This window comes from Pseudochaenichthys georgianus, chromosome 5 (assembly GCF_902827115.2).
Source record: "Pseudochaenichthys georgianus chromosome 5, fPseGeo1.2, whole genome shotgun sequence".
Lineage (NCBI taxonomy): Eukaryota > Metazoa > Chordata > Actinopteri > Perciformes > Channichthyidae > Pseudochaenichthys > Pseudochaenichthys georgianus.
In genome coordinates, this window is record NC_047507.1 from 12710043 (window position 1) to 12724512 (window position 14470).

At 40.6% G+C, this 14470-nt stretch overlaps 1 protein-coding gene across 1 annotated transcript; it reads right to left on the reverse strand.

Annotated features, from left to right (window-relative positions):
- Positions 1-5460: 5460 nt before the first annotated feature.
- On the reverse strand, positions 5461-10431 carry LOC117447125 (keratin, type II cytoskeletal 8-like). The gene is made up of 9 exons (XM_071203102.1): positions 9919-10431; positions 8302-8510; positions 8115-8175; positions 7860-7955; positions 7589-7753; positions 7366-7491; positions 6983-7203; positions 6827-6867; positions 5461-6384 (listed from the first exon to the last, which is right to left on the reverse strand). The coding sequence occupies exons 1-9, from the start codon at positions 10363-10365 to the stop codon at positions 5936-5938; spliced, it is 1815 nt and encodes a 604-aa protein (XP_071059203.1). The 5' UTR covers positions 10366-10431; the 3' UTR covers positions 5461-5935.
- Positions 10432-14470: the final 4039 nt, after the last annotated feature.

Consider the following 14470-nt stretch of genomic DNA (forward strand, 5'->3'; position numbering starts at 1 on the left):
GTTTTAAGCTGTACTATCTCAACACATTTTAATAGATTGAGTTTTTTTTAAATATGGGAGTTGTGTGTTCATATTTACCAACACCACAAACTATTCGTAATACTTTTTTTTGGGATGTTATTATTTTTTGTAGATTTGTTGAGTACGTGTTTCCCCATATTTCGGAGCAGTACTAAAGGTAAGGGAGAGATAGACTATTATAAAGAGTATTTTTTCTTCAAGAATGTTCTTAGTATGATACAAAATACCTATTGTTTTTGACAGTTTAGTCTGTACATAATTTATATGGTGCTTCCAATTGGGTTTTTCGTCAACAAGCAGTCCTAAAAATGTACATGCACCAACTTTTTCTATCTCGGTATTGCAAATCCGTATAATGCAGTAATTTCTACTCTCAGACTTTGTATTGAATAACATGTAATTTGTTTTGGCCACATTAAGGGATAATTTATTAACTGCAAAACAGTTACATAGTATTTATAATTCTGCATTCACAATTGTAATAAAATCGCCAAGATTATGATGGGAGCAGAGAATTCAAAGTTCAGGTTCGGCCTCAATATATTTGGGGATAATTAAAATGAGCCGTCTTTATTTGTAAACAGCCAAGTCCCCTCCTGTGTTCGGTGAAGCATTATATGCTTACAAATCCAATGTAGGATATAGACACGACGACTGCAATGATAGCAAAGCTGTGGCTTGTGTTCTTCGGGTAATAAAGTCCAAATCATCATTGGGCTGTCAGCCAATGAGTGACGTCTGAGGAAGATGAAAAATGTAAATTAAACATTGTTGAGAAAATGCTGCATCTCTTGAATTTATTGACATAGAGGAGCCTTATTGTTTACCTTTTTAATATCGTTTTTTGTAATTTTCAATTGCTTGGTTTTCATGAAATTAGCCTGTTTTCCTATTAAAGTGTAACAGATTGATGCATCTCCACAGATCATCTTAAAGGCTTCGGAATCCCCCCCCCCCCCCCCCAATGTAGTTAAACAACTATAAAAACAAGGCCCCCCAAACAACATCTTGCATAGGGCCCCCAAAAAGCTAGAAACGGCCCTGTCTATGCCACTACATACTTACATTTAAATGTGTGCTGCGTCGGTTCAGCCATTCTCCGCAAGGGTTTTTGAAAAGGGTCCGTTGCGCAAAGCATTGTGGGGATTTTAAGGACGCGAAGTCTACCCATGTGCAGCCTCGACATTTCCCCCAAAGTAAGGACGCGGCCTCGGTGGAATTCCAAGTACAGTATGCTGGAGATTGGAACAGTCCTTCGGCGGCACTCGATGACGTAGTATCCTTGAAATATTGGCTTGGAAGCCAGTGTCCTCGAGATTAAGAAACGGCCACAATGTAAATGTATCCCTTGTGGGACTAATAAAGGTATTCTGATTCTGGGTGTTTCTCAATCGCGAGGATGCTGGCTTGGTAGTCGCGTACTTCCAAGTCACTTCCTTCAGAAACGAAGCAAGTATGCTTCCAAGCCACTTCTTCGGAAAACGAAGAAGAATGGAACAGCCTAACAAGTGTGCCACTTGTTAGTGTGCCACGGTTTCAATGTAAACTGTACCGAAAATAAATACCTCACGATGTCTATCTAATTATGAACTTGCTTTACTTTCACGGAACACATTTTTGGTGATAACAAACAAATGTAACAAAGTAACATATTTACCAACACATGTTCTACGCCACTGTATACTTACATTTAAATGTGTGCTGCGTCGGTTCAGCCATTCTCCGCAAGGGTTTTTGAAATTGGTCCGTGTGCAAAGCATTGTGGGGATTTTAAGGACGCGAAGTCTACCCATGTGCAGCCTCGAAATTTCTCCCAAACCAAGGACGCGGCCTCGTGGAATTCCAAGCATGCTGGAGATTGGAACAGTCCTTCGGCGGCACTCGATGACGTAGCATCCTTGAAATATTGGCTTGGAAGCCAGAATCCTCGAGATTGAGAAACGGCCAGTGATCGCAAAAACCAAGCCAATACTATGCTGCGTTCATGGAGCTACGTGGAAGTGGGGAAGGACAATGCATGATTGCGGATACGTAATTTCACATTCTAGCACAGTTTATTGCTCTTATACCTTGATTGTTGCCAACTACGATGCTCAACAGCTCGCTTAACGGAACGTTGACACTGGTATCAGTTTACCACCAATCATGGGAGTATTGTGTATAGAAAGTATTGAATTATATTTCTCGCGCTACCTAACATCCATGAAGGCAACATGACAGAGGGAGGCCTGCCACCCTAGGCCTGCCACTCAGGATGCCAAACTACTCTTTGGTAAGCCCCACCCCCTCAAGCAACATCAGGGCCAAAAGTCTGAAAGCGAAACAAAAAGGATCTGAAAGTGAAAAAATATCTGAAGGTGAAAAGCAATGTGAAACCTGAAAAAACAAGATTTGAAACTGAAAAAATAATTGTTTTGAATCTGAAAACGAAAAATCTGCAACTCAAAAATATAAGGATTCAAATATCAAAATATGTATAAAAGTGAAATCTGAAAATAAATATTTTATTCAAAAAATTGCTGAACTGAATCAAAATAATATTCAACCTGAAAAATGATTTCAAATACTTATTTTTATTTTGAATACATCATTGTATTTTTCAAAGTTCAGGATAAAAACTTGAACTTTCAAATAAATTGTATTTTTTTTGAATGATCAAAACTTATGACCCTGAAATAGCTCCATACCTTCACAAATATGAGATTTTATTTGTACGGCTTATCATTACTGTGATAAGATCTGTGGACTCATTGCAACTATGTGATAACATCCAACCAAAACAATATTACTATACTTTACCTGCTGCTATTAGATCTTTTGCATCATTGGGTATGTTTAAACATGCATTATCATCTCACTTTCAACTGGTCTGTACTTGTTATAAATGAAACTGATATTGATGAAACTGATTTTCTCGACTGTCTCAAATTGTAATGATTGTATGCATTGCTTGAATTTTACTTAACAGACTGTATGTGGTTTGTCTTGTGTGTCATGTTTTGCATTTTGTCTTTTTGTATTTCTGTAAGTTGTTGCTATTGTCGGGACCCCCTTGAAAACGAGATGGTGCATCTCAAGGGGTTTATCCCAATCAATAAAAATGTCTATATATATAAGGTGTGTGCACTGTTCATCCGCGATGATGATTATTTAAATGGGATTTTGCGTATTGACACCATTCATCCAAAAGAGTTAGATTTTCAAACAATGACTACCAGGTACTTTTTGTACCATCAACTATACTGCAACATTACTGTATAAATTACTTCAGGTAAAAGAGAGAAATAATCGAATGTTATGCAGTGTAAAATCAGGGCTCAGAGGCTGCAGCTTCAAAAGAGCTGCTGCAAGGGGAAATAAAATACAGAAACACACACCACACATTCAGAAAACAATAGACAGAAAAGGAATACCGCAAATCCCACAGAAGCCAATGTAAAACAACAGATGTTTCCAGAGAACTCAGAAACGAACAGGCCCTGACACACCTGGTATTTGTTGCCATGGTTTGTGGCTCATGATGTTGCTGAGGTCAACAACGTTTTAACATTCTAACTGCATAACATTATTATATATCATGTCAGATATTTCCAGCAGGAGTGTTAATCTTGCGTCTTTTGGTGATTACTGGTCTATCATTCAATAGTAACACATAATATCTGAATGACATAGTCTATACATTAAAGCAAAACTTGCAATATAGCCTATTTCATTTAAGTCAATTAAACTGATTAACAATAATAATAATTCCTTACATTTATTATAGTGCTTTTTCCAGTGCTCAAAGCGCATCACACATCACACACATATTTTACATACATGCAATGGTCACTGTGGACAATACCCACAGGAGCAGGTTCAGGTGAAGTGGACACAACGACGCAGCAGCGGCGGGTTTCACCCCTTGATCTGATGATTGCCACACCGTCCATCTTCACGCCGTCCATCTTCACGCCTCGAGGTCATCGAGGCGTGATATTATACATCATAAGATATTATGATATAATATCATGTATATTATACATGATATTATACATGTACTGTGGACAATACCCACAGGAGCAAATCCGGGTGAAGTGTCTTGCCCAAGGACACAACGGCCTGACGCAGTGGCGGCAGGAGCGGGTTTCGAACTGGAGTTCCCCAGCACTCCCCCTTGATCTGATGATCAGATGCACAGACCACTGCGCCACCCGACCCCGACAAGCAACATTGTGCTTGGTGCGACAGCTTCTCTATATTTTGATCGTTTTTTATGATGTGATATTGTTTTACAAGTCCTTCTTCCAGCTCTGATGCAAACGTATTTTCAAACCCCCTAAATAAAGGCAAAGCCAATGTAAACTACCAAAGCTTTTCATACACTGTGATATCATGTATATAGAACTATCAAGCCTTTAAACCTGAAACTGATCCAGTCTGCCTCAGTGTGTCGGCAGCAGCAACAGTTGTTTTTGTGTGTGCAATGAATGGTGGGTGGTACTGTGGGATTTTGACCGTTTTTTATCCTAAAATCTCAAGTTGTATAGCCTTGGGTGTGGCACCCCACCCACGATTCCTGTTCAAACCTGTTGCTCTTTAAGATGTTTCGCAGTAAATCACGTGTAACTTCAGTACACTCACAGGCATATTAGATGTGGCGTTTTATTTCCTGATACAACTCTTGGCATGTATCTATCAGACTTGTTGGATTGGTTTTGTTTTGTGAACTTTGCATGTATAATTAATTATATTTGTTTGACAGTAAGGGATTAGAAGTATTTGGACCATGACATTTGCTGACATTTTATAATCATGAATTACCTTGTACTTTCTTTTGTGGAAAAGAAACCCTGCAATTAGCGTGTCCCTGGTCTTAGACAGACTGGGACTTGTCAGAGAAATGTTTAACATATCATGTAAGTTAGAGTTTCTCTAAGGCCTTTTAAAGTTCACTGTGTGTGTGTGTGTGTGTGTGTGTGTGTGTGTGTGTGTGTGTGTGTGTGTGTGTGTGCGCGCGCGCGTGTGTGTGCGCGTGCGTGTGTTTGTTCATGTGTGTATTTAACAAGATTAAAAATGTGTTCCTGACACAGGTCTTTCATTGTGTGCATAATATTTTTTTCATTTTCCTATCTTTTTTTAGCCTGTGTGTGTGTGTGTGTGTGTGTGTGTGTGTGTGTGTGTGTGTGTGTGTGTGTGTGTGTGTGTGTGTGTGTGTGTGTGTGTGTGTGCGCGCGCGTGTGTGTGTGTGTTTGTTCATGTGTGTATTTAACAAGATTAAAAATGTGTTCCAGACACAGGTCTTTCATTGTGTGCATAATATTTTTTTCATTTTCCTATCTTTTTTTAGCCTTGTTCGTCTTCATGGTTGGCAGATGAAGTATATCTCAAAAGTGCAATTACATAACGTATACTAGGACACGTACAAACCATAGTAACACAACAGTACACCATGTAAACTAATGTTTGAAGAAGGTTTATTGTCGAGCAAACAGACAGGACATGATGTGTCGCCAGGGGTAACGCACAGAAAATTTTATTTTGAGAAGATGGAAGACTTTGTTCACATATATTCATGTTACAGCAGGTACAGAATAAGGTCCATGCAGCAGTATACTCGAGGTGGCATCAGTGCTTTGAGTTACTCGGACCCCAAGAGCAACAGAAGAAAACAAATACAACAGTGCCACCTGCTGGTTAAACACATGACCACAGGCAGGTTAGAGTCAATAATGATACCTGAACAAAGACTCATCCTTTAGCATCTTTACAGGAAGTGTATAACAGTTGTGTTTACACCTCTTACAGAATAAACATTGTTTTGTGAAGGCACTTTGGTATGAACAATTAGAGACCTGGATAATAAAGCAGAGTTGGTGTGCTTTTTATTCACCTCCAAGACCAATATCATCAATCATAAATCAGGAACAAATTATCATTCCTCAGCCACAGCTTCAGCCTCCACCTGCTCCTCCTTTTCCTCCTGCTCCACCTCCGCCTCCTCGTTATTCTCCTCGACAGCTGGCGCCTCGATTGCTACCTCCTTTTGCTCCTCCTCTTGCTCCTCCTCTAGCTCCTCCACCTGCTCCTCCACCTGCACCTCCTCCTGCTCCTCCACCTGCTCCTCCACCTGCTCCTCCACCTGCACCTCCTCCTGCTCCTCCTCCTGCTCCTCCTCCTTCTTCTCCTCCTTCTTCTCCTCCTTCTTCTCCTCGGTCTTGATCCTCACTGTTTCTGTCTTGGTGACTGTGGTGCTCTTTACTGTTGCTCCTTCAAGGGCAGCAATAGAACCGATGCTTGCCTTGACTCCACTTCCACCGAAGGAGCAGCTGGCGTAGGACGGGGTTCGGGAGCTCTCCAGGCCGTAGGCATTGTAGTTCATTGCTGCACATGTAAAAAATAAAGACAGTCATTAACATTGAAATACAGTACTGGGAAAAAAGGTCCATTATGATCTGAATATCTTTTCGTATCAGCAAAGGCTTCGGTTACCATTAGTTCTTCTTCTTAAGAGATTTCAAAAGCACATGTGGGCCTAAAAAGTCAATTGAAATGCATTTGATTTGAGTCTACTCCAATTAACTTGGACAGCACATGCATTTATTGACACGGTTTGTCAAAATATTTAACACAAGTGCAGAAATAGAAGCAATATTTCAGGTGTAATGAAGTTATCTGTGATTGAAATGTGCAAAAATCTCAAAAGGGAAGAGTGCTGTCCAAAACATAACCTATGGTGGCATCATGAAGTCATGCCATTTTTAATTAATAGTTTAAACTTTATGAAAAAGTTAAACAGTTAAACCAAGGTAGAACATGAACTTACAAGTCTGCTTGGTTATATTGGTCTTGATTCCAGTAGCTAACCTGTAGATGAAACATAACAAGGCAGGAGCAATGAGTCATCTGCACAAGAATAATGATGTTAAAAAGATATTTCTCAGCAACTCCACAGGAGGGTGCTGTCACAGCAACACCTTACCTGTCCTCTTCTCCTTCCAGCAGCTTCCTGTAGGTGGCGATCTCAATGTCCAGAGCCAGCTTCACGTTCATCAGTTCCTGGTACTGGCGCACTTGAAGGGCCATGTCCTGCTTGGCTCTCTTGAGCGCTTCCTCCAGGTCTCTGATGCGAAGTCTAGCGTCTTTCACTGCAATCTCACCACGCTCCTCAGCCTCTGCGATCTGAGATTCCAAATTGTTTCGCTAAGAGTAGAGAATGATAAGCAAAGAGTGATGTGAGATCCTGTTGTCTTTTTAAGGCCGGTGCTATACTACATTGAATTACTGCTGAAGTTAGGAGGTTTTTTAATCAGTTAAAATCAAAGAATAATAGAAATGTCCAAATGTACAAAACTAATTTCTCACCTGTGCTTTAACCATTTCAATTTCAGACTGGAGCCTCATTATCCTGCGGTTCATGTCAGCTATATCAGCCTTGGTGGTCTTCAGGTCTTCACCATAACTTCCTGCTGACTGCTGCATCTCTGTATACTAAACACACAACGTGATTATCAAAGTGTAGCTGATGTTTGTTGTTAGCCACATGGTTTGACATGCTTTTATTTCACATAAATCACAGGGATCATACCTTAGACTGATACCATGACTCTGCCTCGGCTCTGCTACGGTTGGCGATGTCTTCATACTGAGCACGCACTTCAGCCACAATGGAGTCCATGTCCAGGTTACGGCTGTTGTCCATCTCCACCACAACAGATGTGTCCTTGATCTGGCCCTGCAGCTCACTGAGTTCCTGTGTGGATAATATATTAACTAATCATTTTGCAAATGCTCTTTGTATTTAAGATGTTACATATTATTCATTTGTGTGCCACTGGAAAGGGAAACAAGGTTCGTACTGCATCGTAGATCTGCCTCAGGAACTCAATCTCATCAGATAGCCCGTTCAGTTTGGCTTCCAGCTCCACTTTCATCATGAAGGCTGCGTCAGTGTCCTGCACAGGAAAGTCAAATATAGAGATTGTTCATTGTTGCATGCTGCCCTGGCCCTGAGGTACAATGGCCATTGTGTGGCCATTTAGCTCGAAGGCTTGTTATGGTTTAATTATGGCATAATATGGAAAATAAGAAAAGACAAAAAAGAAAAGACAGACCTTCTTTATGAGGACAAAGTTGTTTTCACACTCATTGCGCTTGTTGATCTCATCTTCATACCTTGAAAGGAAAGATTAGTCCTTAAATGTATAGTGCAGTGGTCATGCAATCAACTGTTCAAATATATGTTTATTATAGTTTATTTAAGGAGTTCCACTGATGGTTGAAATATTATGCTCCACTCACTTGTTTTTGAAGTCCTCAACCATGCTCGACATCTGATGCAGGTCAGACTCAAGCTTGACTTTCTCGTGACCCAAGTTGTCCAGCTGTCTGCGCAAGTTGGCGATGTAGGCTTCGAACATGGAGTCAACATTGGAGCGAGATGAGGTCTGTTCCTGCACAAGTTTCCATTTGGTCTCAAGCATTTTGTTCTGCTGTTCCAGGAAGCGAACCTGCAGACAGAAAAGGTAAGTGAGTGATTGATAAATAGAAAACAGGAAAAAACAGTTCTGTAGATATGGGTCACACGGAAAGGACTTTGAATGGATTGATTGTAAAAGGATGGGAAGATACTGCACTACTTGTTTACAAAACAAAAACTTTAATGTATGGGGAGGTTGGTCTATGACAAATATGCACTGAAAAAAGAGGCATGTATGCGTTACTCAAACAACATGAATGGCTTCACTTTGTTTCCTAATGGACAAAGAACTGCATGAAGATTGACAGCAAGAAAATGAGTAGCTTCTCCCACATCTAACACACTCTAAATGTCAAATAAATTACTCCCATAGCATATTGCTCACCCATAGTGCCACTTTTCAACACAAAGAGGCACTGTTTCCCAGTTCCCCCGTTGCAACTTCTCTATTGAGCATCCTGACCCTGGGTGTGGTCCTGCTACCACTCTGCAAACACGATGTGACACGCAGCTATACCTGAGTGTGTACAATATAATGATGGTATGCAAGCTTTGTTTTACAATCTGAGGAATTAGTCTCACGGTTTTCTCTTTCACTTCTGGCATACTTTGCGGTACCTCATTAAACATGAATGTTGCAATGTTCGATAACTAAAGAATCTGATTAATCTCAGGTGGAGGAGTCAGGCTTCAGTTTCTGCACCCTATTTAACAGTGGGTGCTTAACAATGATTGATACTACTAACAATAAAAGTAAATTATTGCTTTTCATAAAGCCTCATAAAGTGGGTTTCGTTCAGATAACTGTTATTTGTCTACTCCACTCAGTATTTAACAAGCTTCCCATGCAAAGCTTGCCTAGCCCATGCCATGACACACCCACTTTTGTACTGTAGGTTTTATGTACATGCTGTTATTATTCAGCAAGCTTTATTTGATTAATAAGATTTTGCAGCTTGGACTTTATCTCTTTTCAGGATATTGCTCACATTTGGATGCACCCCCTTTAAGAAAAATGTGTTCTTCGTTCTTCGTGCTCTGTATCCAGGTTGATCCTCTTATCTGAGCTCTATGATCTCACTCCAGAGTGAAAACACGGGAGGGAGCCAAAGCATTACTCAAAACTGTGAAGTTTCCTTCACAGTACCACTCTACATGACTGCATATTGCTATATATACACTTTTGACTCAAGGATTATCTACATGGTGAATCTAGACCTCTTTCACCTTGAGCTATTCTGGCTTTCAATACAGTAATTTCCTCTAAGGTTCCTGAAGTTATATGTTCACTCTGTGAGGAATTGTATAGATGTATCCTAACAGGAACCAACAGTTTATCCTCAACAAAAAGTATTTTGTGGACCCACAGAACGTTTTTTTCTTTTTACTATTTAACTAACATGTATGCATTTTGAAAATGTCCCTTTAAGTTGACTGACCTTGTCGATGAAGGAAGCAAAGCGGTTGTTAAGGGTCTTGATCTGCTCCTTCTCGTGGGTGCGGACCACCTGGATGTTGGGGTCAATCTCCAGGTTCAGGGGGGTCAGCAGGCTCTTGTTCACAGTCACCGCTGTGATGGGGGCCCCCATGTCATGGGCCATGCCACCTCCCATACCTCCACCATAGCCCACATAGCCAGACTCCACTCCACCTCCTCTTTGTCCAGAACCCCCGGCAATATACCCACCACCCATTTTATACCCCCCGCCACCTACAGCAGCACCACAGCTGCCAACTCCCCCATAAGAGCTGCGGACATTGAGGCTCTGCCTGCCACTGCCTACACCCCCGTAGCCGGAGAAGGAGCTGCTGCTGAAGCCCTGGGATGGGCCCCTGGAGGAGGACGCGGTGGAGTAGGTGGTGCTCTTCATAGCTCTGATAGACATGATATCAGAGGGAGTTTGTAGCAATGAAGTGGTGTGAGAGGAGAAGAGAGCGAGGCAGATAGACCCTCCCTGGTCTCCGGTGCTATTTATCAGGGCAGGGGAGGGGCCCTGCAGAGATCTGATTGGATGCTGCCCGTAGCAGGGGAGTGAAGGATGAGAGAATGTCAGGGAAGAAAATCACATTGTGTTACACATTTACTGCTGGAGCGAGCACAACAATTACATAATAGTCCCCGTACCAGTTTAAAGTGCTGCAGAAACAGTGGTACAACTTCTACTTCAAAAGGCATTTTCCAAACTTTAAATGTTACATTGCTTTTACATCATAATAACAAACATGCAAAGCCTATTTTGCATCCATAAAATTAAACTTCAAACATATTGTACCTCTTGTATCATCTGCACTCTTTCACAAACACACACAGACACACAGACAAACTGACAAACCGACAAACACACACACACACACACACACACACACTCATGCGAAACCAGATTATAAAGTCAAACCTTGGGTATAATGAACAACGCATCATTTTATGACCTCGTCTTCTACTTTCAAAAAGTCCTCATTGAGGTGACATATTGCAAAGCAAATTGTTGGTGTCCAGTGTGATGTGCTTCATGTGTTTGTATGCTGTGTCACTGTATGTCTCTAATTGTGGAAAAACCAAATGTACCCACTTCATGTGTTCCATTATCTATACGTGCGCTCTATATGTTCTTCAGCAGGCATGTTGGAACACATCCTTGCATGAAACACAGATTATATAAGAAAAGGGATCAGTACAGCAAAAAAGTTCACATAGACAGGTTGCACCTTCTTCAATGTCACAAGTAAAATCCTGTGTTCGAAGCGTGAAAAATTGCACAATTATGAAATAACCGAAGGCATTAAACACACATACCCACAAACACACGCACGCACACACACACATATTGATGAACATTCCTCCCATATCAGCCCAGGTAAAGAGCAAATAGAGATTGTCTTTTTATTTTATTGGACCCCACCTACTCTTAAACAGCTTTCCCAACCCATGAAAAACACAACATCAAAAACAAGGACTGCGCATAGGTAGGTAGGTAGGTAGGTAGGTAGGTAGGTAGGTTTGATTTAAACCATGAACTATCATCATGCTCCGTCAACGAAAATATTAAACACACTCTTTTGTTTTATAAAAATAAACTTAACATTTCTATCAGCTATGAATAAGCTAAGAGGGCACATGTTGTGGAAAGAACATATTAACAACCTAAAAGGGACTTTAAGACGTTTTGAAAATCATATTTTGCTTGGCTTGTCTGAAACACTGACGTGACCCTTCACAATGAAGCTGCTGTGCTAAACTTGGAGGCAACCATATATGTACAAGTCAACCAGTTTTTGTTGTTTCAATAACTCAGGATCTTACACCAACCCATGAACAGAGCTGTTTTCGCCTCAAGTTTGATGACTTAAACATAAAGACATACAGATAAGAGAATGCCTATTTTTTTCTGCATACAGATAGTAAGAACGTAATTTACAAAGCTCACCCTCTGACCTCAAGTCCCTTAAGAGGCCAGTGATGTTTTTATTTGTAAGAAGCTGCTGTGACACATCAAGTCAGGAATGTACTGAGAGAAACACTTGCATGCTACAAGAGAGAAGGGGGTGAGGGAAGAGATGAGCAAGTGGGGGGTTAGGAACAAACCTATTTCCCAATGAATGACAGATTTACTGAGACGTTCAGTGGGAATTGGCCTGTATCCAAGATGGTTATTTTAAGCAGGCTAAAGGCTTTAGCTAATGTGGTGGCATTGCTTCAACATGCATCTTTATATCATGTAATATGATAAACTTAATGCATGCAGTGCTTTATAAACAACAAGAGACATAGAGACTGTAACTTCCTGTAGTGTGTTTTATAGGCTTTGTGCATGTAAAAGTTCTGAAAAAGTTCACACCAGAGGGAGTTTTTCTCCTACACACTCCCCCCTGCCTGAAACGCCTTGAATGTAGTCCTTTGTTTACTTCTGTAACATAGTGATTTCACACTCGCTGTTCTATTGGCTAGCGCTCCAACATATTATACGAGATAGGCTAAGGGGCAGGACATCTCTAAGCACTTGACCAATGACAACAGTCGGCCAGCTAATCAATCAGAGCAGACTGGGCTCTGGTTTCGGAAAGAGGGTGGAAAAAGGTGCTGCACAGGCAGGAGGAGAAAAACAAAGCATATTTTAACATTAAAGCATGTAAACATGGCACAGAAGAGGCACAACATACAAATATGAACCTGGACATTAGCATAATAGGGCCCCTTTAATTGAAAAGTTGTAGAAATAGAGAAGGGAAATGCAGAAAACTAATTAAAGGAGGCTAAACATACTGCCTGTCTTTATGTTGTGGTCTTAAAGTTGGACTTTGCAGTGGTCTGAAGGACCCTGCCCAGCCTTCGATTGATCAGTATAATCAGTTCAAACTAACATCCTGCCTTGCCCTGTAATGCCTGTTCAAACAAGGAGCCTCCTACACATACATGAAAAAACACTACCCAAAGGCATGGTGCACGGTTTTAAACAATGGGAGCACACATGTACTCAAAGAAACAAGCCAGACAGAAAAGTACAGAACATGCAGTTACTTAGACCTCATCACCCTTCTCATATTACAGTGGCTGCGTTCCCTTTGAGACTCATGCCCCCTAGCGACTGTAGGATGAAAGTGTTTTCAGCCAAAGAAATTTCACAGGAGGAGTGGCATGATGTGGTCACATGTTGTCATCACTGTATCTCCTTGTCTATGATCTTATCTGCTGCATGAAACTTGATCCAGTTGATAGGAAGTTGCTTTGTCACCCACACTAGGGGTATGACTCTCCACTTTGGGCTGGCCAGGAAGTGAGTTACGAGTATTCCTATTCCCGTGGATGACTACCATTTACTGATTGTGTTGACCGATCATTGTTTCTTGTAGGGACTCCGTGAGATTGACATTTGTGATGAGTGTCATATTTGGACAACTATTGGATGGATTTCTGTAAGTTTGTTACAGTTTTTTTTTTTTTAAATGAAAAATGTTTTCTCTGGAATTTAATTCAATATTTTTGCATTTATTTTGCACTTGACATTCTGTATGGATCAGACATAGGTTTCATGGAAGATTCAGTCTAATTGGTCATTGATACCCAGTTATTGTTGGGGGGACCAACATGTGATGAAATATATTAATTTGTAGATACTTCATTATTAATTATATGCCAATAATACATCAATGTAATGCTTTGTAGTCACACAAATTATATTGAATAACAATTAGAAAATACAAAATTTGCTCGATTTTAGAAAACTATCTGAATCAGAAACTGCCCACTTCTGGTCTTCTAATCTAATGACATTTCAGAGACATCGGACAATGACGTCTCTGTACATCTTTACTCCTTAGCATCAGCCTGTTAGCTTTGTCATTCCGAGCAGTTTAGCATGCCGATGTTACCTCAGAGTAATAAAGTAAATAATTTAACAAACAGTTTTACTTCCTTAGATTAAACTTCTACGGACTGTCATTTGTGCCCATGTGAGAAATGTAGTCAGCTACTGTATAGGTGACTTTCCAATGTAGCATTTCTTACTCACTGCACCTTTTAGGCCTTCCTGTGAAATGTCTTTGCGCTAGAAATGGACATGACATACTATGGAGAAAATGTCTCTTAGTCGACACATTTCACTAATCTCTGATGTGTGACCCCTACACTTTGATGACAATCCTGGCCATAAAACTGCAATAAAGTTATATATTAACAAGATAAACAAACTGCCTATTTGATGCCTATTAAACATGTTGGTGCCAGTCAAGTGAGCGATCAAGATAAAAAGGGGATGATGTAAGAAAGTCTCCGTGCAAGAGTGTGTCACACTCACATGCATGCATCCCTTCCTGCAGTAAGGGTGTCCACAATCATATGCATAAATACGCATATGCATATATGCAAATGTGTGTTTTTGACTTTGTATATAAGCATGTTAGAGCTCACATGTTGCACTGCAGTTGTGCCAAAGGAGACCAAAGAAAAAGGGAGGGGAGTAAAGTTAATTTGCGGCTGCTCTAAACTGAGTCGAA

Excerpts from the sequence above, each read along its gene's own strand:
- LOC117447125 (XM_071203102.1), bottom strand. The coding sequence starts at position 10,365 with ATGTCTATCAGAGCTATGAAGAGCACCACCTACTCCACCGCGTCCTCC. Across the intron at positions 7,754-7,859 it reads TGAGGCAGATCTACGATGCA|GAACTCAGTGAGCTGCAGGG; the intron begins GTACGAACCTTG and ends TTATCCACACAG. Across the intron at positions 7,204-7,365 it reads TTGAAATGGTTAAAGCACAG|CGAAACAATTTGGAATCTCA; the intron begins GTGAGAAATTAG and ends CTCTACTCTTAG.